The sequence below is a fragment of the Anser cygnoides genome, chromosome 1 (genome assembly GCF_040182565.1).
Source record: "Anser cygnoides isolate HZ-2024a breed goose chromosome 1, Taihu_goose_T2T_genome, whole genome shotgun sequence".
In the NCBI taxonomy this organism is placed as follows: Eukaryota; Metazoa; Chordata; class Aves; order Anseriformes; family Anatidae; genus Anser; species Anser cygnoides.
In genome coordinates, this window is record NC_089873.1 from 92040082 (window position 1) to 92062277 (window position 22196).

Sequence of the window (22196 nt, forward strand, 5' to 3'; positions counted from 1 at the left end):
ATCTTGCTGTGTTCATCTTGCACATTTGTGGATTTGAACCCTGAATTCATTGAGGTGTGCCTTAATTTCAGTCTCTGATTCAGAGTTTATGCTGAAATGTAAACAAAGATTGAGCACTGTGCAAAATATCCAGAACAAAATGAGTATCTGATCAAATTTTTCCCTGTCTAGGACATGCCCGACAGTTTTACTCTTGAGCAGAAATTCTCAGATGCATGTAGTTAACCTAGAGAGTGCACTTGTAAGACTGTGCTTGGGCAAGAGTTACAGTTTTGAGGACTTGGCTCTTCTGTGTTGTTTGTGTTGGGGAATTGCTATTCAGCTGCACAGGCAGTCATTTTAAATAAAGAGAACTGAGAGATTCCTTCCTTCACAAGTTCAGTTCCCATTTTACAACATTATATAACTCTAATCCTGGTTTCAGGACTTCAGCAGGATGAAAGTGGCAGGTATTTGGCTCTTTTCTTGTCACATCACTGAAGCGTAATGCTGGATTTAGCAGGGTGAAGTGAGGATTTTCATCTCTTACTACCGCTTATGTCTCTCTCTGAAGCCATTCATAGCCATACTCCCTGCGGGTATTCAGGACTGTTTTTTCAGGCGATGAAAAACTGTTCCTTCTTCCGGACAGTGAATTGAATAAAGAGCAAAGCTGCAAGTAGTTTGTCCTTGGATGAAGGAGGAAATCTTCAGTTTAGTGCTAAACATGGTAGTCAGGAAATTGCATAAATTGTATACTTAAAGTTTTTGGCAGATGCTATTTCTACTGCATTTGAGGCAGGAATGGGGATTTGAAAGCAAAACCGAAACTTCACATTTAGAATTGAAATTAGATGCATTGTGGCAATAGTGTTATGTCAACTCCCTTTGCAAGTGTCTCTTCACTTTTTACTTCATTTTAAATTTGGCTCATGATACACTGTGTTTCACGTGGGGACTTTTAGATATTTTTCGGACCATTTATCTCCTGAAGCAAACGGGGAAAAAAAAAAAGAAAGAAAAAAAAAAAAAGAGTAATGTACTAAGCAAATAACAGAATTAGATAGAATTAGATGCATGTTCTGTGCTCCAGTTACTTTGATCATTAAAACTGAGAAGCTCTAGGTCAGGCATAAAGAGAACCTGGCCCCATAGTAGGCTTCTGCTCTTCCAAAGCCTTTTACATTGAATAATTACCAGATAAAGCACAGGAACTAAAAGTAGATAGACAAAACTTAATCAGGCTTCTTATTTAAGGACTATCAACTTTTGAAGTGGAGAAGTGGAGACATGAAGAAGCTATTTGTTAGCAGAATTATGACATTTCTGTTTGACTGAATAGAGATGCTGTGGCCAGCTACATCGTTAAGCCTGTCAATGTAATTTCTCTAAGTCAATTTATGAGAGGAGAATAATAATTCCTAAATTAAAATAAATCTTGAAATCACTCAAAAACCTCTTAATAACTTTCATAGAAGAAAAACTATGAATGTGTGCTCTTACTATTTGATTCTGCAGATGCAGTTTGCAAAATTGTGTGAACATGCTGCAAATGAATCGCCAGGCTTTAATTCATGCATTAACCAGTTTCTTCAAATATGTGTTATAATAACGGTATAGCAGCCTCAACATTATCATGGGTCTAAATCTGGGCAATTGTCCAATAAAATTGCCAGAGGTACCACCAGTGGTTTCCTAAGGTGGCTTTTATGCCAACAGGGAAAAATTAATTAAACACAGACTTTAAACACTGATTTTTTTATTTTTTTTTATTTTTTTTTGTGGGAAAGCATGGCTATCTTAATACCAGAAGTACAGGTATCTGAAATACCATCTGTGTCAGTCTTTATAGTCAGAATTTTTGCAGATAAAATTAAGCTTGTAAGAAGTTTGCTTCCTGTACTCTGTGAGTTAAGTTGCACAATAACAGAATGTGCAAGCACACGAGCTTGCAGTATGGTTGCCAGGTGTTCTAAACCTCTGTCTGTGATCAGGGACACACTTCATTTATTGAATAGTATCCACGAATTGATTATCATTCATCCCAACAGCATTCAATAATTCAATAATTCAGGCAGTGTTATTAGGGAACACAGACTAGGCAATATGAATATTCTGCCTGAAAGAAGATCCTCTTCCCTTCTCCGTTGCTTCCCTCTTCATCCCCTTACTCTGTTGCTCCCCTCACCCTGCTTACCAAACCGAAAGCCACCATGCATACAGCTAGTGATATGAGTAAATATCTGTATGTTGCTCACTGGATGCTGTTTCTTCTACACCTCTTCCAAGGACAGAGTGAACAGACTGGGAGGGAACTTCTTCCCTGAGATGTCAAGTGACAAAATCAGGTGTCAGATCTGCAAGTACTCTTTCTGACCCAAGCATGGTTTCTCTGCAGCTCTGCTTCAGCTTCATATCTGAAATACAAGGAAGTATTTTTGTAAAACATGGCCTTTTTCCACCAGTGATGTGAATCTAAGATAAAAAAAGATTTCTGTCCTTCTGTTGGGAGTCTGCAGAAGACAAGCTGATGGCATTGGATAGCACAGACACAAAGTGAAGACGCATTGAATAGCACAAATAGTTGGCCTCCAGTCCAGTTCCTTAATTTTAAACACAGAAAATTATACATGATGGCTGCCAGATGGTTTAGTGTCATCTTCTACAGCTGGTTGAAAAACAGAATTAATTTTCATAAAATTGAGAAGTTTTCTGCCACTTAACATTGTACTAAATTGGAAACTGCTCACTAAGTAAATTTTCTGATAGCTCTTGTAGTGGAATGGTGTGCACTGAAATCTTGTAAGCACAGTTTGTGTGTAGGATTTCAACCTTCCTCCATAAGTCCTTTCCTTATTGAGCTACAAGAAGTTAAAATTTGCAATTTTTAAGAGTATAGTTTTACTTGTTGCATTCAGTTTGCTTCACTCTACTGTACCAAGAGAGAGCTTCACTAAAGGTAATGGTCCTTAACAAAAATGCTGAGTGACGAGGATATGACTTCCCTGGCCTTGTTGCTTTAGGAATCTTCATCACTGTTGTTGTTGTAATTGTCATTGAATTTTTTTAGAGTTCTGCTGTAATTTTTTTGCGAGACGAAAGCTATCACAAGAACCACTTACCTGCATGTTGATAGGGGATCCCCCATCTATGCTTAAACTATCTGAACTTATAGCTGTCCGATTTGATTACATTCATTCAGAATTAGAGTGTCTTCCTCTAGAGAATGTCCAAGCTGGTATAATTAAAAAAAACGATGCTTAATTATTCTTACTAGGTGGAACATACTGCTTATATTGCTTTCTTAAATACTCCTGACACACAGATACAGGCAGAGATCCAGTTTCATTGAAAACCAGGGTAACATCTCACCTGACTCACAGTTACATGAAGGCTTCATAGAATTGCCATCAAGGCGTGCATTGATGCAATTTTTCCAAATGAGTTTTGTGAGGGAAGTGATGGTCCTCTCCTGTTCTTCGGTTAGGGCAGTGTCTGCTTGTGTCCCCATCCTTAGCTGCACTGAAATTTTAGTTGAACTACTTTATTAAGCTTGCGTGCCCAGGAAGAGGCAGGGGGCTGTGGGGCTGCTGTGTGAGGAGATGCCAGGGCTGCCCTGTGCCAGATCCAGCTGGCTCCAGTGGCCCCATCACAGGGCACAGCTGGGCCTAGCAGCCACCCTGGGAACAGCCAGGGTAAGAGAGGACAAAACACCACACAGCAGTGAGGAATGAGGGGAAAAAATTTGAGAAACAGCCTCATGAGCACCAGGGTTAAAGAAGAAGGAGGGGGGTAGTTGCCCAAGGTGCTGGAGCAGGAGTTGCACTGCAGCTTCTGGAGGAGAGCATGGTGGAACAGGTATTTCCCTGCAGCTCCTGGAGAGTACCTTATTGGTGCAGATAACCACACCATGGCAAAGGAGAGGATGATGGTGGAGCAGTTGGACATGACCTGGAGGAACTGTGGCCCATGGAGAGCCCGTGCTAGAGCAGGTGAAAGTGTGAGGTTGAAGGGGCAGCAGAGAGAAGCTGTTATGCACTCACTGCAACCTCTCATTCCCCATCCCTCCTGTGCTGCTTTGTGAGGCAGGAGGTAGAGGAGAGGGGAATGAAGGAGTGAAGAATGGAGAAATGAGGCTGGGAAAGTGGGGGGAAGGGGGAGGAAAGGCATTTTCCTTTAGTTTTGTCTTTGTTTCTCACCATAATATTCTAATTTAATTGGCAATAAATTATACTAACTTACTCCAAGTGAAATCTGTTTTGCTCATGGCAATAGTTGGTAAGTGATCTCCCTGTCTTCATCTAGACCCATGAGCTATTTCATCACATTTTCTCCCCCGGTCCTGTTGAGGACAGGCAGTGAGAGCATCTGGATGGCCATCTGACCACCAGCCAAGGTCAACCCACCACCAGTAAATATATGCTATGGTCGTAACTCTTGGTAGGCACAAGTTTGGTAGGTATGTACTCACTTTGATTATTTTTTTACCAGTCCAAACTACCTGTGCTTTCTGCTTAGTTGCAATGCTTTGCTGTGAACAAATTATTACCCCCCTCTTTCAAAAACTTCACAGATCTGTGATGAACTCAAAAGACACCACTGCGGGACCATTCAGGGAAGCTGCAGCTCAGTCTGCCTCTGTTAATAAGCTGCTTTTCTCTGGCTTCTAAATATTGCTAATTCCATTTAGAAAGGGAACAGCTTCCAGGCAGCTTTAAGGTGAAAGTTAAAGATCAGCTCTCTTCATGCAACTTTTAAATTACTTCCCCATCAAGGACCCAAGAGAGATTTTTTTTTTTGTGGGATCTTTTTACGTTTTGTCCTATGCTGTCTTGCAGCATCAGTAAAGTTTACTACGTGTGCTTGTCTACTGAGGGCTTAGGTACTGGAAGGTGACAGCAGATGGTTGTCAGAAGTACACATTCACATTTTCTGAGGTTTGTTGCAGCAAGAGCCTGCCTTCAATTTTACATACATTTCCAGGAACAGTACACAGAATTAAACCATCTGTTATGGATCTTCTGATGAGCTTCATTTTAGATTACAGGATTTGAAAATTGTATTAGTATCTGAGGGCAGGTCTATCAGTTGTCCTGGCATTTTTTTCTCCAGTACTACAGAATTATTAAATACTCCAATATCACTGTTAAGGCATAGAATGATAACTCAGCTATGAAAATGTCATTATTCTCCAGCTGATGGTAAAGAATTAGTTCACACTTCTAGGCTTCCATATCCTCCTGAATTAATTGATGTTTGATAATACTTTCTCCTCTTTTTTTTTTTTTTTCTTTCTTTCCTTTCCCTATTTGCTTTTCTTCAGCTGTTGGCTCTTTTACAAATTTCTCTTGATTCCTTTTATACACACACATAGTGCTTAAATACTTCTTCTGAACATAAATACTAATTCTTTTTCCTTATTTCCTTATTTATAAGAATAACCAGAGGTACCTCCTGAACAATTAAAGAAGTCAGAATTGTTCTACAACAAGGTAAAAAATACTATATACAATTAATTTGTATTCCATGATGATGTGCTATTATATAGCTGTAATTATTCTTTGTGGATCTTACTTTCCAAGGAATAGAGCTGTCTTTGATTTATATTCTCGAATTTAATAACATAAGTACATTTAATACTCCAGAGAGCCACCTTAAATTATGCAGGGTAGACAGAAAGGTTATGCATAATACAGAAAACCTGAGCTCAGCTTTAACTTTCAGTTAGTGCTGTAAAATATTGTTGCAGTCAAGCCTATCAAAAGCATTAATACAAGAAAGAATTTAGTTCACCCAGGGTTGTTGGTTTTGGGGGGCAAATATTTGTGTGTGTGTGCATATGTGTATGAATACGTTAATTTTTTGAAGACAGACTGGAAATTTTTGTCTCAAAATTATTAGTGTGTGCAGTTTGCAAAACTTGGCTAGCTATGTTTACGCAATCTTCAGCTTTACAAGAACTGTTTCAGGAGGTGGATCTTCTGTCTTAAACAAATTATATCAGCATGGTGACTTTTAAGAACTGTGGGAGAAGCAAGGTTATTCCATTAAAGATTAGTTTTCCAGGTTCATGCAAACAGCACTTTGTCAAAAATAGCTTGTGTTTCACTGTGATTTGCATTTCAAGGATAAGGCCGGATTTAGTAAGTAAATGAACTTGGAGGACTTAGAATACTTTTCTTCTTTTGTATCTGCTATGGAAAAGATTTGGTAAAATCTTCGTGCTCAGTGTTGTATGTTGAACAGGTGATTTGTAAGGTAGGAGAAATTTTTTCTGTTATCTCATCTTCCTGGTAGTTTCTATCACTTCAGTGGATATCGGTATCCTCTAAGAAAATGGAAGTTTAGAACAGATTAGAGAATTTCTGAAAATACAAGCTTGTGAAATTGGAAGATCCATTGAAGTTTCTCTTTCCAACTAAGTAAAATGGCTGATAGGAACCTACTTGAATGCACAAACTAAATATGTGACCTCCACTTAAAGTAGACAGCACTTTTCGTGAATCTTCAAACAGCTTTGGAACCCAAACCATTTTCCCCCTTTCTTTTCAAATGGTTATTGCAAGTCTGAATCCAGTTTTTCAGAGCTTAGAGTTCCAGCAGTTTACTTTTAACAGTGAATGCTGATATGCTGACCTATTACATGATGATGAAAATAGCTTAAATTTAAAAAAATAAAATAAAATAAATTGTAATACATCAGCAATTTTGTCTGGAAACTCTGCTCTTTACTTTCTAAACTCTACCAGATTTCCCATGTCTTTATTTTAATTGCATACTGTGATTAAGCTCTTACATTCCCTTTTTAAAAGCACTGAAGTTATGCCTTCCTGTTCATAGCATGTAACTTCTTAGTGAAGACAGATTCTCCGAGATGTATTTGTCTCAGCTTTTCAGACTGAAACACAGAGTTCTCTTTATCAATTCTAAGTTAAATAAAAAATAAAAAATAACACAAATAAATGTTGTGCTTACTGATATTTTTTCATCTTAAAATTTGTTATGAATTGCAGCAGTCAGGAACTGTCTTTGGAATTGTGGCTGTGTGAGACAACTTTGCAGAACAGTTAGTGCTGCATAGCACAGTGGTGATGAAATTCCTCTTGAGGAATATTAAGTATAAAAGGTCAAAAGATTTTTCTCACATCTTTCCTTTAAATTGAATTCCATGCTGTTTTTATTTTTCTGTATTGCCTTTCAGGATGTAATGCCAAATCTGATAATAACATAAAATCATATCAATTTCTTCCTTGTTTTCTTTGTCCAATCCTTATTAATAGATCTTTCAATTATTTGGGGTCCTTCTGACAAAAAAAAAGGCGGGGGGGGAGATGAGAAAACAGAACTTCCCAGCCTTTTCAGTCTGAACTCAGCCATGCAAAAAGCTGGAACTTGGGTGGTAAAAATTCAGGGAAAACTTTTTGGATAGGTTATACAGTAAGCTCCTGTAATCACCTGAGTTCGTTCTGCTGTTGTCCATACTTGAACTATGGATATGCCTTACATGCATTGTTTGCATGTCATTTGTTCTGGGTTTCCATGATGGGTTATTAGCTAGTAATTATCCATGTTTAAATGTATGTTTATATTACTTCTCAATAGAAATGTAATAGAATAGAATAGAATAGAATAGAATAGAATAGTTCTGTTGGAAGGGACCAATGAAGACCATTGAGTCCAACTGCCTGACCTCTTCCGGGCTAACCAAAAGTTAAAGTATATTAATTGAGGGTGTTGTCCAAATGTCTTTTGAACACTGGCAGGCATGGGGCATCAACCACCTCCCTAGGAAGCCTGTTTCTGTGTTTGACCACCCTCACAGTAAAGAAATATTTCCTAATGTCCAGTCTGAACCTCCCCTGGTGTAGCTTTGTGCCCTTCCCATGGATCTTGTCATCCGTGACCAGGAAGCAGAGGCCAGCGCATCTCTCTGCGCTTCCCTTCCTCAAGAAGTTACAGAGAGCAGCGGGGTCACCTCTCAGCCTCCTTCTTTTCAGGCTGGACAACCCGTGATTCCTCAGCGTCTCCTCACACAACATGCCCTCTAGCCCTCTTACCAGCTCTGTTGCCCTCCTCTGTATGCTTTCAAGTATCATAACATCCTTTTTATATTGCTGAGACCAGAACTGTACCATGATATTCAAAACGAGGCCACACCAATGTTAAATAGATGAGAAGAATCACTTCTTTTGATTGGCTGGCAATGCTATGTTTAATGCATCCCAAAATGAGGATTACCCTCTTGGCTGCCAGGGCATGCTGATGGCTCATGTTGAGCCTGCTGTCAACCAGTACCGCAGGTCCCTTTCTGCACAGCTGCTCTCCAATAACTCATCTGTCCCTCTGTACCTGTCTGGCATTACTCTGTCCATACAGCACCTGGCATGTACCCTTGTTAAATTTCATGCCATTGGTGATTGATTTACCAATGCTCCAATGTATCTAGATCCCTCCACAAGGCCTCTCATCCTTTGAGACAGCCAACAGCACCTCCCCGTTTAGTATCATCAGCAAACTTGCTAAGGATGCATTCAATTCCTGCATCCAGGAAGGAGTACAGGCTTGCCGTTAGCCAGGATATAAAACAAAATAGCCTCTCTAGGTTTGAAAGACTATTTCATTCAGTTAAAAAAAAAATAAAGTGAAAATAATTTTGTCCCTCACTTGCCACATCTACAAAGCAGAGTATGCTAAGAAACCACAGCAACACTGTGAATTGCAAACACAGCTAAGGAAAACTTATTAGCCTAAGGGGGAAAATGGCAGAATTACTGAAGTGCATTCAGAGAATAAATGATATTCAATTTCAAATATTTCTAGTTATTGAACACAAAAAGAAAAATGTGGTGTGTCTTGGGCTTCCTAAATTGGCTGTGTGTCTGTGTACAAGCATAGATGGACATAGATTATTTGTAGTTTGGGAGATGTGCCTTGGTGCGCTGGAGCTGAATGTGCTCCAGTTTCCTACTGAGTCTGTCTGTGACAAGGCACTTGGGGGGAATGTGGTGCTTTGCGTGCTGTGAATCCCTGTGCCAGTTCACAGAGAACTATTCTTGACCTTTAGATAATCCCAGACTCTACACCAGCAGGGACTGACAAATGAAATGCAATTACTACTGTCAAATCAAGTTATGATTTATTTATTAAATGTAAGATTTCTTTTCAAGGCTGGTGGTGCTGAGTATGTTATGTTTGTTCTTCAGTTTTAGTTTTTACAGTCACTTTATAAACATCAACTGTAAAATTCACCAAAAGGAATTAATGAAACAATGATATTTAGTATGCTTCTGAAGGAGGGATAACTTTTATTATTTTTCCCGTCTTTTTCTTCTCACATAGGATGGTCGGAAGGGAACAGGTTTGGTTGTCTTTTTTTTTTTTTTTTTAACAACAACAACAAAAAAAAGATAATGTTGTATCTGTGTTGCATAAGAGTTCCAGACAGACAATGATGTCACCTCAATTATTTATATAAAGGGCTTTGGTAGAATTAGAATATTACTTAAGTGACCTTACCAACATTTTAGAAACAATTTACAAAATTAATTTCAAGAGACATCTGTTAAAGTTTACAAGAACCATTGGTAATTAACTAATTTAGAAAAAAAAATCAACATAAGAAGAAGAATTAAAGGTTAATTGCAGTCTAGCCGTCTCCTTAGTGTGTACTGTCACAACTCTTCTGATTTTCTTCTCTTACTACCTATATCAGTGGCACCCAATTTTGTCTTTGTATACATCATGGCTTTGATAGCAGGCAGATTCCTACATGTGTTTAGCTTTGGCCTCTTAGAGAACAGGTATAGGACGTAACAATAATAAATCACTAATCCACAGGTTTATTACTGTGTATTCAGAGTTGCATATCTTCAGATAGGAGCACGCTGAAAAGCTTATAGGAAAATTTAAATATAAAGTATCCTAATAAGGAAGTGTTAAGCCTGCATGAAAAGGTGATGGGAAGATGCAAATGAAAACTCTAAGGAAAAAAAATCTGACACCAATAATTTTATGATATATATGTAAATTACAAATAAACTGGGTTTGCCTGTATTGTAGCCAGACATCCATCTAGGATAGGACCTTCACAAACAGCTTTGTTTTTTTCCAAAATGATTGGTCTTCATTCCTTCAGTCTGACCGCCAGCTGAATAGAGATAAGGCAATTAAACATTCTTTGGATCATGTCTGGACTGTAAAAATAGCCCTACTCATTAGTCAGCTCAAAAGTACTTCTGGTCTCCTGTTCTGTCTCTGGCAATAGCCAGGGGCATATACCTGGGGAACAGATGCCCCTCAGCCACCTTCCCCGCTTCTAGCAGCCCGTGGCTGCTCAGTCAGATAACAAAGTCAATAAATGGGTTTCATGGACTTTTCCTAGACATAATTGTCTAATTGCCTTTTGAACCCATATTTGTTTACTATTGTGGGGCAATTAGTTCCACGGTGTAATTATGCAAACATTTTGATTTTTTTAAGACTTCCAAGTGATCCTTTCTCAAATTATTTTGCAAAAATATTTCAAATCATTCTGGAAAGGCTGCCTTAAATTCAAAGGAGAGTAAGATTTTTTTCAGTTCAGAGGCCTGCAATTTTTATGGCCACAAGTAAGATTGTTGCATGTCACTGTAGCAAAGGGATCAAATAAAAAATTCTAAATGGTGCCATTTTCCTACATCCTTCAAGTGCAAGCTATGAATTGCAGAGACTGATGGTGCTAATATATAACACTTTGAGGCTTAGTCAGAATTTTGCTATGGACAAAATGCTGGGGTTAGAGTTTACTCCCTTGATGCTTTTCCATAGGAGTTCTTGACGTCTCTGTCATGATATCATGGGATTTGCTGTCTGCGATTTTAGGTTTCCAGTGCTTCATTATATTTCCCCCCATATTTCAAAGCATCATGCATAGAAAACTTGACATTAACTAGACAGTTTATCAGAGCCTTGAGGGCCTTTATTTTATAACCTGTATTTGTAATCTTGAGTAACTTCCATTACATCATGAAGGTCTAAGTGCAGGTGTCATCTGGTAGAGTGTGCAGAGGCTCCAAGTGACCTGTTTTGTTTGGTTCTGTTGTTTTCCATGTACATGGTTTCTTTCATGTTCAGATACAGTAGTGCCTGTTTGAGACAGGCACTACTCAGGCAATAGGTTTCTGTGCACAACTGTTGATGATGAGGTCTTTGGAATGAGGAGTTCTTTGGAATTAAAATCCATTTTTCAACCTGATACATAAACTCAGCTTCTTGTTTCCAGGCCACATACTTTTTTATGACATCATTTTTTTTCATCCTCTCTTGTATGGCCATACATTCTCAAAGTCCTGTCAGTCTGTCTGCTCTGTGTTTGTTTTCCTCTTCTGGCTGCTTTTCTCCCATTATTACATTGCCATTACATCGCCTGCAGATATACAATCCAAATTCTTCACTACCTTGTTATTCTCCCTCATTCTGCTTCTTGACTTTGCTTGTAGCGTCATACATATGAAGAAATACAATCCCTGACTAACCTTGGCGTGTAGATAGAATGAGCCTGAGACAATTGTGCTTTAACTAGAGAAGCCTGTTTTCCTCAGAGTGAAAGTGAGGATAGTATTAAATTGCTAAAAAGAGTTGCCAACATAACCCTTATGTTCTGTACTTCATCGCTATAATCCACCAGTAAAGCTACCCTAACAGGAACGTGGCCTACAAGAACTCCTTTGAAAACATCTCCTATTTGCATTTGATTCTTCTTCCATGTTTCCTTGTTCTTCTGGACTATTTTGCCATTCTAATTTTACATGATTAGTGTGTCCCAAATCTTTATTCACCTGAAAAATTAAACAGTGCTCAAAACACGCAAACAGCATGGTCCAGGGTCATTCATGCCTCCCTCCCTGTGCACATCCAACTAATGTGCCATAGAGATGAAATTTGTAAAGCATCTGTCTCTCATGGCTGTTGTGTTGACTATTCACAACTAAACCAGCCTGACTCTTCGCCCAAAAGAAAATTCAGGTTATGCAGCTACACACTGCTCCATGGGAGGACTGCATTCTGCTGCAATTATTCATTTTCCCTATACAAAAGAAGTGGCCTTTCACTCACTGTGCTGCGGGTCACTCTTTTCCATCCCACTCATTTGATCTATCTTCTTGTACAACACACTGTTTTGTGAGACCAGGCAGTGCAGAGTTTAAATAAAGTAGTCTCAGCTAACTATATTTATTAGTATTCAATTTTATTGCAAGCTTTTACCTGGATCTGTTCTTACAGTTGTTCCCTGGTGCAACCACACAAAAATTCATGCTGACCTAAGGGAAGGTAAAGCATGAGACTGCATGAGCAGTGGCAGTGGGGGAACATTTTTTAGGAGAGCAGCGGCTTATGCAAGACTCAGACACTTGTAGAACTGCTTTCTAAAGACAAGGTCATGGTTTCTGTGCTTAGTGTATAGTTGTTTTCATTTTTTCAGGTTATCCAAGTCAAATAATCTTATGGTTTTGGCCTATAAGGTAAAACCTTGTACTTGGACCAAGGTATACAGAGAAGTATTAAAAATGAAAAGTCATTTGCTATAAGGCAGCTGTCCAAAAAGTATCCAAAATATTATCTAACTATTAAAATAAGGATAGAAAAATAAGATGTTCAGAGAAGCTTTACTTGAGGGTGGTGTTTGAAAACCACTCACCAAAGCATTATTTATATGCTTTCTACCATTTAAAGCTCTTTCAGCTCTTACAGATGCATCTTGATGTCTCACAGTAGGACTTAGACAACTTCTTGTTTCTTCTTATATATTCAGTAGCTTATCTTTTCTTTTGTGACCTATTCCCTGGAAAAAAAAAAGTGAGAAGGGAAAGTGACTGCAACTCATCCAACCTTCAGGTTACCAATCTGCTGTAGTTTCTATCAAGACTCCACAAGTTACTGTGAAGAGTGTGTGCTTTGTCCTTATAAATATAACCACTGCAACAGTGACAGGACGTCTGGGCTGAAGGTCTGGTTAAAACCTTGTGAATTATTAAAACAGGTTTAGAAACTACTCTCAAAATCCCTGAGTGTTGCTTACTCAATATTCATCCAGTTTACATAGCCTTAGCACCACAGATGCCAACACAAGATGAGAATCAGCACAATGTGTCCTCGTGCCCTGCTGAGGCTCTGCAAACTGACTGTGCACAAAGACCATGATCAGCTGATAAAACCGTGGTGTCCTGAAACTGGGCACTGGTAATCTTGCTAGGGTGCTATATTTACTTAGTCTATATTGGTAGCGATCTATAAGAGGTTTAAAGTAGCTCTCAGAGGCAGAGCTGGTGTTTGAATGATTGTTGCCGGGAAGCAAGAATGAACGTTTGGATGAATAAATACTGAAAAAGGTTACCTGGTATGTTTGACACTATGGGTGCTGCTGGATCAGCCGATGACATTAACGCCATGGAAATTCACCATTGGTACACAAAATTTATGAAGGAGTGCCCATCTGGACAACTTTGTCTGCATGAATTTAAACAAGTCCTGGATCTGCATGGACTTACTCCCGAAGCTAACAGCTATGTTGAACAAGTATTTCACACATTCGACATGAATAAGGTAAGAATTTATTTTTAACTTTGTGACTTTCTTATGGCTCTACCATTTGATATGTTCAGCAACATGTCTCAGGGTGCTGGTAATGTTGGCTATTCAGAGGTAATGGAAGTGAATCAGAGGTGATTCAATAGAAAACTACTGGCAAATAAATGGGAATGGCAGGCAAACAATTTTGAATGCTCTGTTCCCAGCACGTTTTGCTGTTTTGGAAATTGCCTGCGTTCCAATATTTGTTGAATAACTTCTCATCTTTGAAACGTATTTTTATTATTATTCTCCACGTGTGTTTGTAATTGGAAGTTTATTTGCATAACTCCACTTGAAAAATATTTTTAAAAGCACTAAATTTTTGTCTGGGTCCATTGTTGTTAGTGCTTTAAGAATATAAAACACAGCTACAATAGGATTTCTTCTGTCACCAAATAAAAGGTTTCTGGATTCATTCTGAGCACCTGGTATGACTTAGGTTGGTATCAGTCAATCCCCCTTTTCCAAAGACTCATCTTTCTGATTTTAATCCCTCATCCCAATTTTACTTCTTAACATCCTAGGTTAACACAAAAGCCTCCAGCAGCTGTTGGTTGCCTTGCTGTCATTTGTTCTTCCAACTCAGGGTTCATAGGGGTTCCTTCCAGCCATGAGACCCATCCAGAAGATTGTGCCTTGTTATTTTCTCCTTGAGCCAAAGGAGAAAATAAAAATTTATATTAAATACTACAGAAATGGAGAGTCATTTATAATTCCTACAGAAATGTTTGTCCTTGACTGAAATAAGGTTCAGGCTGATTTGTCAATAGTAGAAACAACAATCAAAGTCAGCTTCCAGCTGAAAAAGCAAATGGGCCCATCACGGAGTGAAAACTTATTAATACTTAAATAAGTAAAAACATTAGTATATCAGAAAATTGAGCCCTCAACTTGCTTAAGTCACTTTTCAGAAAACTGGAATGTGAAATGAACACTTCCTAAAAATCAGATTTCTGTCAAGGTGATGGCATCCCAATGCAAGACCAACCGCAGGCATCAGGAAACTGGGTACTTGCTGCGGAATAACTGAGGATGGGGACAGGGAATAGGAAAGTATCATTTTGAATAGTTTTGCACCGACAGAAATACCCAGGAGAACTTGTCACTACTGTTGCTAGTGGTTTCTATCTTTGAAAATACCTATTCCACTCAGTAAATAGTGTAACCAGTACAGGCAGCAAGTGCAGAATAAGTTATATCACAAACTTTCAAGGTGCAGTTGCTCTTTACCACCCCTTTCAGCTTTTTCTACTATCTGTAACCCCTGTAATACTAAATATAATTAAAACTGTAACAGTTTTATTCACTTGTTTATAATACTCATAGTACTGAGAATGGGGTTATTGATGTTGATATTTGCTTTTTATATACTCGGGGCATTACAGTCCAACAGATTACAGTTGTGGAAAATAGTTTTCCATGTCTAGGTTATTTCCATAAGAAAAAAAAATATGTTGTCAAAGTAGCTAGCCTCTCTGCATGAGGACAAGCCATGTGTGTACCTGGCACCTCTCTAAATAGGGAAAGAGCTCAAAACTAAAAAGGGGGAGAGCTTTATAAAAAGGGGGATGTCTTTTAATTGATCAGCTGTGTTTTTTGTTTTTGTTTTTTACCAGTTACTGATGACAGAGCCTCCCTTCTAGTACAAATAGCTTAGTACCCAGGGAGTAGCTTGCTCGGGTTTTCTGATGAATATTAAGACATAGGCCTTAAACTTGCCAGGTTATACACCCATCAGAGTTTTATTGTTACATGGTCCCATCTAGCAATCTCCAATCCTGTTCTCTGCTCAACCCATAACGTTTTAATCGATTGGCATATTTCAATAAAATTTCATGGAGTAGGAATTTTAGCTAATTAGTTCCTAAAGTTGTCATAAAAATTGGCAGCTGGGTAGCAGGGACACACCCAGGATGATCACCCCACTCATGCAGAACTCAGCTTTTATTCATTGTTCAAGGCAGCAGCTGGTTGGCACAATAATCAGGCACTTGTTTTCTTTTGCCTGGTGAGGATACAGGGTGGAGCCGGGGTACCAGGGTGAGGAGATTTAGCAGACAATAGACAGAGTCTGTACAAATGAAGGCTTTTGTTTTGCTCTTCCCAGAAGAGCTTGTTTAATTAATGTTCCATGTTAGACAGAAAAAGATGTTTCAATATTTTATCCTTTTGGAAGTCTTCCCCCCATTTTGATGAAATTAAACAACGATTTGGCCTTTAGGGCTTCATAAAATCCACTATAAAACTGCTTATGCTAGGCTTAAAACTTCATTATTTAATAATGAGCTCCAGCTAAAGATCTGATCTTCATTTCCAGTTCTGCAAGATGTTTTAACAATCTGCCATTAGCTACTGTAATCTGAGGCATAGATTTCATTGTATATTTTCTTAATTGAGCTGTTGCGGCAGAAGGCTCAGGAAAAGTTATTTAGAAGGCAGGATTGGCAGGGTACATTAAGAATAGTCACATACCTGAGATTGTACAGTCTGTATCCTTTTGCAGCAGGGAATATTAAGAACGTGAAATCTCCTCCCAGATAAAAGACTGTCAAGTTTTTCTCCTTGTCCAATCTGTTTGTATAATTTAGTGGCTGGAAAGGCTTAAAGAAATGCATTAACTGAACTGCAATGTTTTACAGCAGTATAGTAACAGGATTCAGATACTACACATAGCATCTAGATGAGCTTGGTTATGTTTTTCTCTTGTAACACATACGGGATTTTTATGGCTTGTCATGGGCTTTCTTAGAAACTATCTTCATACTGCTCTTGATCATTCTGACCATATCAACTCTTCCCTAACAAGAGTGTGACTTCTGAGTAGTGCAATCAGAACAGATTTGTGTTCTGGATTCTGGTCTTAATGCAGAAATCCAGCTCAAGACTCCTTTCCATGCTAAGCTCAGCCAAAGGATCTTATTACGAGATGACTCAGCTCTTTGCACGTTACATGAACCAAGCCTCTCTGCCCTCCCTCATACTTCAGTGGAATAACAGCCTACCTGATTCAGTCAGCAAAAACTATTTGAGTGCTTCTTAATAGAATAAGGAGATATCCTCTTTTATCTGTTTGTGAAAAAAACTACATATAAATCAACGTTCTGACAGGTCATAATGTTTAGAGATGCTAAAAGTTATTATTCAGACTGTCTTGCCCACTGCAAATTGAAAACTACAGGGATGGTTTTCTTTTTTTCTAAAGTCTACATGTTATTTTTCTACTGCTAGAGGATCGGATTTTGTCTCCTGCCATAACGGTAAAAATCTCTTGCCAGATCTTTGACATTACAGAATGAGGAAGAATTTGGGATCTAATATCTTGCAGTATGTCTGCCATTTAGGAATTGAGATTCCAAGCAAATAACAGACTTGGTGTGCTGCCGGCTTCTTTCTGAACCTGAAATTGCTGGATGTGGCTTTATCAGCTTCCAATTTCTATGATACATGCTTTAAATATTCTGATTTCTATCACTGTATTATCTGAGAACCCATCACTGAGATTGTGTGAACAGAACCTGTGTTAAATGGATTATGCAAATGAAGCAATATGATTACATTTCAGTTACTCTTACTGTTTAAGAATTATATAGCTAAGGACACATTCCTAGTTCTTTTTACATCAAGATTATATGAGAGGTATTTACCTCCTACTTCAGGTTAGATAGGATGTAACTCAAATTCAAAGTACGTGTTTTAATTGGAGGGTCCTGGAGAGTGCTTTCAAACCCTTTGAAAAGGGTCCTAAATTTCACTAGCTCTGATTTATGTACTTTCTTCTGGTTCTGGTGTGTGAAATTCACCTCTTTTTTTTTATTATTTCTTTTTTGTATTTAAATAACCTGGTGTCTCCTGTGTGAGATTATCAGAATATTTGTTTTCAATGCCAATGTTTTCCTACTGTATGGTCTGTTTATGTATTATCCTCCTTCAGCTGGATGAACATGCACTCACTAACACACATTAGTGTCACCATATACGTCATTAGTATTTTGCAGGATTTTTTATTCTCTCTGTTTTCCAAAGGGTTGAAAGTAAAGCCCTCCAAACAAAGCACAGCATTTGCAACACCATTTCACTGTTTGGGAAGCATTCAAAGTCATCATAGCCAGCACATTTTTAGTGCAAAGCATTATGATTTTAGGAAGAGTACCAGGGCTGCAAACCTGACACAGGCTTGTACACAGCATAAACAAAAATGTCATGTTTCATCTTCAAGACAGCCCCTGCAGCGGCAGGATGAACCCTGGGAACATGTTGAGGTGTTGAGGTAGCTCTGGCCAGGGAGATGTATGTGCTTATTGACAAACCTGCCTGTGTTCAAACAGATCGCAGAGGATGATCCTGTGGAGTTTCTATTTTTGCCTAATAGGGATTACCTAATCTGCAGGGATCTTCGAGGGGTTTATAGTAGTTTTACAGCTCATGGATTGTGGCTCAGCTCTAGCTGGAGGCAAGCCAGGGAACACAGCACTGTGCAAAGGTAAACAGTGTGCTGTGGATGGAGAGCAAGGGCGGACAGCGTTATGGGTGCTGGGGAATCAGCAGATGATTTTGCAGCAATACAAAACAGTCAGTGGTACAAGAGATTTATGAATCATTGCCCTTCTGGACAACTTACTCTCCATGAGTTTAAGACAATACTCGGCCTATGTGATATGAACCCTCAGGCAAACATGTACGTTGAGCAGGTGTTTCAGATTTTTGACATGAATCAGGTAAGAAACTTTCTTGGACTATTTTCATCATGAAATGTGTATGTTAGCTTGCACAATGGAAAACTTTAGCTTAGTAATATCAGAAAAGAAAGGGTAGGTAAACAGAAGTTGTTTTAGTGTTTTTTGTTTCACTTTTTCTCATCAGCCCTGCTTAAATTCAGAAAATTGGATTTGTTGGATTCTTTCCAATGTCTTTTTAGGGGGTTTAAGAGAAGAGCTCTTCAAAAATCTACCAGAAATGTTTGATTCCTTGCAGGTAGGACTGGCCAAGAGTCTTAAAATCCTCATGTTCCTCCCTTTCGCTGGTGAAATGTTGTGTGAATATTTCTGTCTTCATTCTCCTTTTTAAAAATGTTTTTCCCCACTGTTTCTAAAGCAAAGTTTCTTCAGATCTATTAGGCTGCTTTTTTGGGGATGTTTACAATGAATATCATTTTTTTTTCTTTATCTGATTACCACCATTCTTATTCTTATTTGGAAAGTTTGTAAAAGATTACCACCATTCTTATTCTTATTTGGAAAGTTTGTAAAACAGTAATACAGCTGTTATATTTCCCTTCCCAATGCCTTAAAAAAAATAAAATAAATAAAAATAAAAAATATTTTTAAGTCTGAGCAGGGGAAGGATGATAGACTCGAATTATTACATTAAATCAGAATTCCCAAGATGGTGTTATTTGTTCTAAATATAAATGGAAAGAATCAAGAAGTGCAGAAGAAAAGGAAAAAAAAAAAAAGTAGAATCAAAAATACAATTAGGAAAGAATAAGATAAGTAGATACCAGCCATCCAGGAGGGAGAAGAAATAAGAAAACTGGAAAATAAACAACATATATATATATATATATATATATATATAAAATGAAAAAGTACAAACAGTGAAAAGAAGAAATAATGTCTAATCTCAACTTGGTATATTAGTTCGAACCCTTGTGGAATTGAAATGCAGATTGTGGAGAAGGAGTGTTGAAAAGATAGTTAAAATCTTCCTGACAGATCCCTTTTCTATCCAAAACTGAGCTGACACTTGGACCAAAAAAAAAATGTGCGGGAATAAACGTGGTAGTTTGTTGAGCTGCAGTAAGAGGTAAAAGAAGAGGCCAGGAATAGCAGCCCCAAGATCCAGCACTTTGGGCATTGCTCCACAGAGCCCACCTTTCCCACAGGCCAAGGAAAGCACTTGGACAGAATTGCTGAACACCAATATGCAGTTGTTATTTAGCAGCTGCAACAAATCATTGCATCTCTAGCTGGAGCCACTAGGAGATGCAAGTTGCTCAGTGTCTGCTGGGCTTGGGAACGGCTTGAGACACCAAAGAGAACATCTCCAGTCAAAACAATGGTGCCTAATTAAAGAAGGCAGACTCTCCTTTTAATCAAATGTTTACTAATGTTTCTGTCTTTTGGCTATATTTTCCCTCTTCTAAAATGCTTAACTCAGTGGATCTTTTTGCTGTTGAGGGGTGACAGAATGAATGAATGAATGAATAAATAAATAAATAAATAAATAGGATACTTGAATAGTCAAAGTTCTTCCAAACGGCTGTGCTGTGTAGGCAGATAAAAAGAAGCAGCTAGGATTTAGAATTGTTAAAGAGCTGTACATCACATAATTAACTTGAAAAATCCAATTTTTCTAAGCTGAAATACTTTATGAAAACAGTCTGTGGCATCAAAATCTCATTGGGGTGGCAGTTAATTCAGAGACATGACCCTTAATACAAAGATTTAGGGGACTCTTGAAACAAGAATTTATTAACTTAAATTGAAAATGATTTGTATTAATTTATGTTAGAAAGGTATTTACAGGCAATTGATAATTGAGCTTTTTTTTTTTTTCAAAATTAAGTACTTTTTTTTTCCTTCCCAGATTACCAGCATGCAAAAGTTGTGGGATTTGTTTTATTTTTATTTCTCCCAGTTGGAGCCAGGCCAATTCCTTGACCTCTCAGGTCTGACTTGATGAGAGAACCGCTTTCTGTCATTTCTAGTAAGACCACTTAAAAGTAACAGTTTAATAGTCATTACACTGCCTTTCTGTCCTCAGACAGAGGTTTTCAGTCCCACTTGCTTGATGTCAGTTCAGGAAAATCAGTGAATTTGCAATAGCTACAAAAAGAAAGTATTTCTGACCCCACATGCATAACTGCTTGAGGAGGATATATTTCTCTGGTGACTAGAAACCTTAATGAAAATAACAGCTTCAGGAGGAGCCCCTTATTGTGTTAAGTCTTTGATCCCAAATGGGAAGCATAAGGTCAGTATCTCAGAGCGCTTCCTGTAATCATTAAAACGAAAACAACCGCGCTGCAAATGTTTCTGTGGGAAGTATAAGACGTTATTTCATTATACACGGTCTGTCGGTTATTTATAGATACTGGTGAGCTGTGGTGTGTGTAGCTAACCAGATCAGCAGAATCATGTCTCTGAGTGCTTAGTTTAATGACAAAAATGCCTGGGCTAGAGTACACACAACTCAGGTAAGCACAATTCCTCATCTCATCATCAGCACATGTATCATTGTGCTATACTTGTAATCTCCATGTCAGGAATAATGAGGCAGTAGTACAAAAAGGAATTAGACATAAAAGGCTTCTGTAGATGTACTTCTAAATGGTCGCTGCCTTCTGTTTCTGTTTTAAATTCATACATAAACCCAAGGAGATCATTGTAGAAATATAATAGAAGGCACACAAGGAATTTGATTATGACCTAACAAAGTTGTGCCAGTGCTAGATCAGTGTTTTCACTGAGAGAATAATCAAGTGACTGTACACCTGTTCCCACACACTTTGCCTTGTATGCCATGGGTAAGAGGCCATAGGAAACAGTAAACAATTATCTTTTCCTCCTCCCCATGCTTGAGTTAGCAGGAATTTAGTGAGTCTTCTGCTCTCAGGCAGAGACTGAATATCATGCCCCACTAGAAACTTGCCTCATCGGGGCAAAAGCTATCTGGTTTATGGAGGATAGAAATGCATTTAAAACTTATCGTTTGATACTTCGAGCACTAGCAGTAGTCTTTTTTTGTCTTATGCTTCAAATAGGTAGTATTCAGCTGAATCTACCATAGTCTAAAGATATGTGACCTTGCTTCATAGCACAGGGGTTTAGTATCTGCTGCTCACAATTGAGTTACCACTGCTTTCATAATAAAGAGAATATCTTCTTTAATATTTTACTTTTTTGCCATTTTTCATATCAAGATAGTTACTAATAACCCTGCTGTGAAGGAAAAAATAAATAAGAATACAAGAATAAAAAGAGGAGCAATCACTATTATCAGCCTATGTGGAAGCATTACCTTTTTTTTTTTTCATTTCTAAAGAAATCCAGATGGCATCATGCCTTCCAATACTGATGAGATTTTATACCATTTTCAGAGCAGGATTAATGAATCTGATGTTTTTCTCATGTTTGGCTACAGAGACAGTTTTGGTTTAGCTGCAGTATGAATTTTCTGTGTGCCCCATGTTCTTGCAGTTTCACCGTAGTCTGTCCTTGAATCAACAATCTTCTTTATTGCAGGATTGTCACATTCAGTGCAAGTATGTTGTATCCCTGTTACTCGTATGTACCTCTTTCTTATTTCCCAAAATATTGTACAGACTCCAGAAAGTTCTTTGGCATCTCTAATGTAGATCTCAATAGATACTGAAAATTTATTTTTGTCTTTCACCATCAGTTCGGTTTGCCATAGATTGCTCATTTGAAATTGATTCACTGTGCTTCCTATCTACAAGGTAGTCCCTATAACCTTTGTTTCAGTGCTCTTTGAGGTGGCTTTGCTATATTAATTTCTTCAGTTCAGCTCCATATTGTTATGACTTTTTTCTTTTTTTATTTAGAAAAGTAGAAATGTTCCAATGCCATTGGCTTTAGGAACAGGTGACT

At 38.1% G+C, this 22196-nt stretch overlaps 1 protein-coding gene across 2 annotated transcripts in view; it reads left to right on the forward strand.

The window, feature by feature from the left end:
• The first annotated feature begins 12710 nt into the window (after nucleotides 1-12710).
• GUCA1C (guanylate cyclase activator 1C) overlaps nucleotides 12711-22196 on the forward strand; it is a 36176-nt gene continuing 26690 nt past the window's right edge. The window contains exon 1 of one of the 2 annotated variants that reach the window (XM_013186157.3): nucleotides 12711-13560. In XM_013186157.3, the coding sequence (XP_013041611.1) occupies nucleotides 13357-13560 (204 nt within the window). In that variant the 5' untranslated portion in view covers nucleotides 12711-13356. Of the gene's footprint in view, nucleotides 13561-17544; nucleotides 18303-22196 lie in introns of those variants that run through there. The other variant, XM_048057293.2, reaches the window with a different exon arrangement.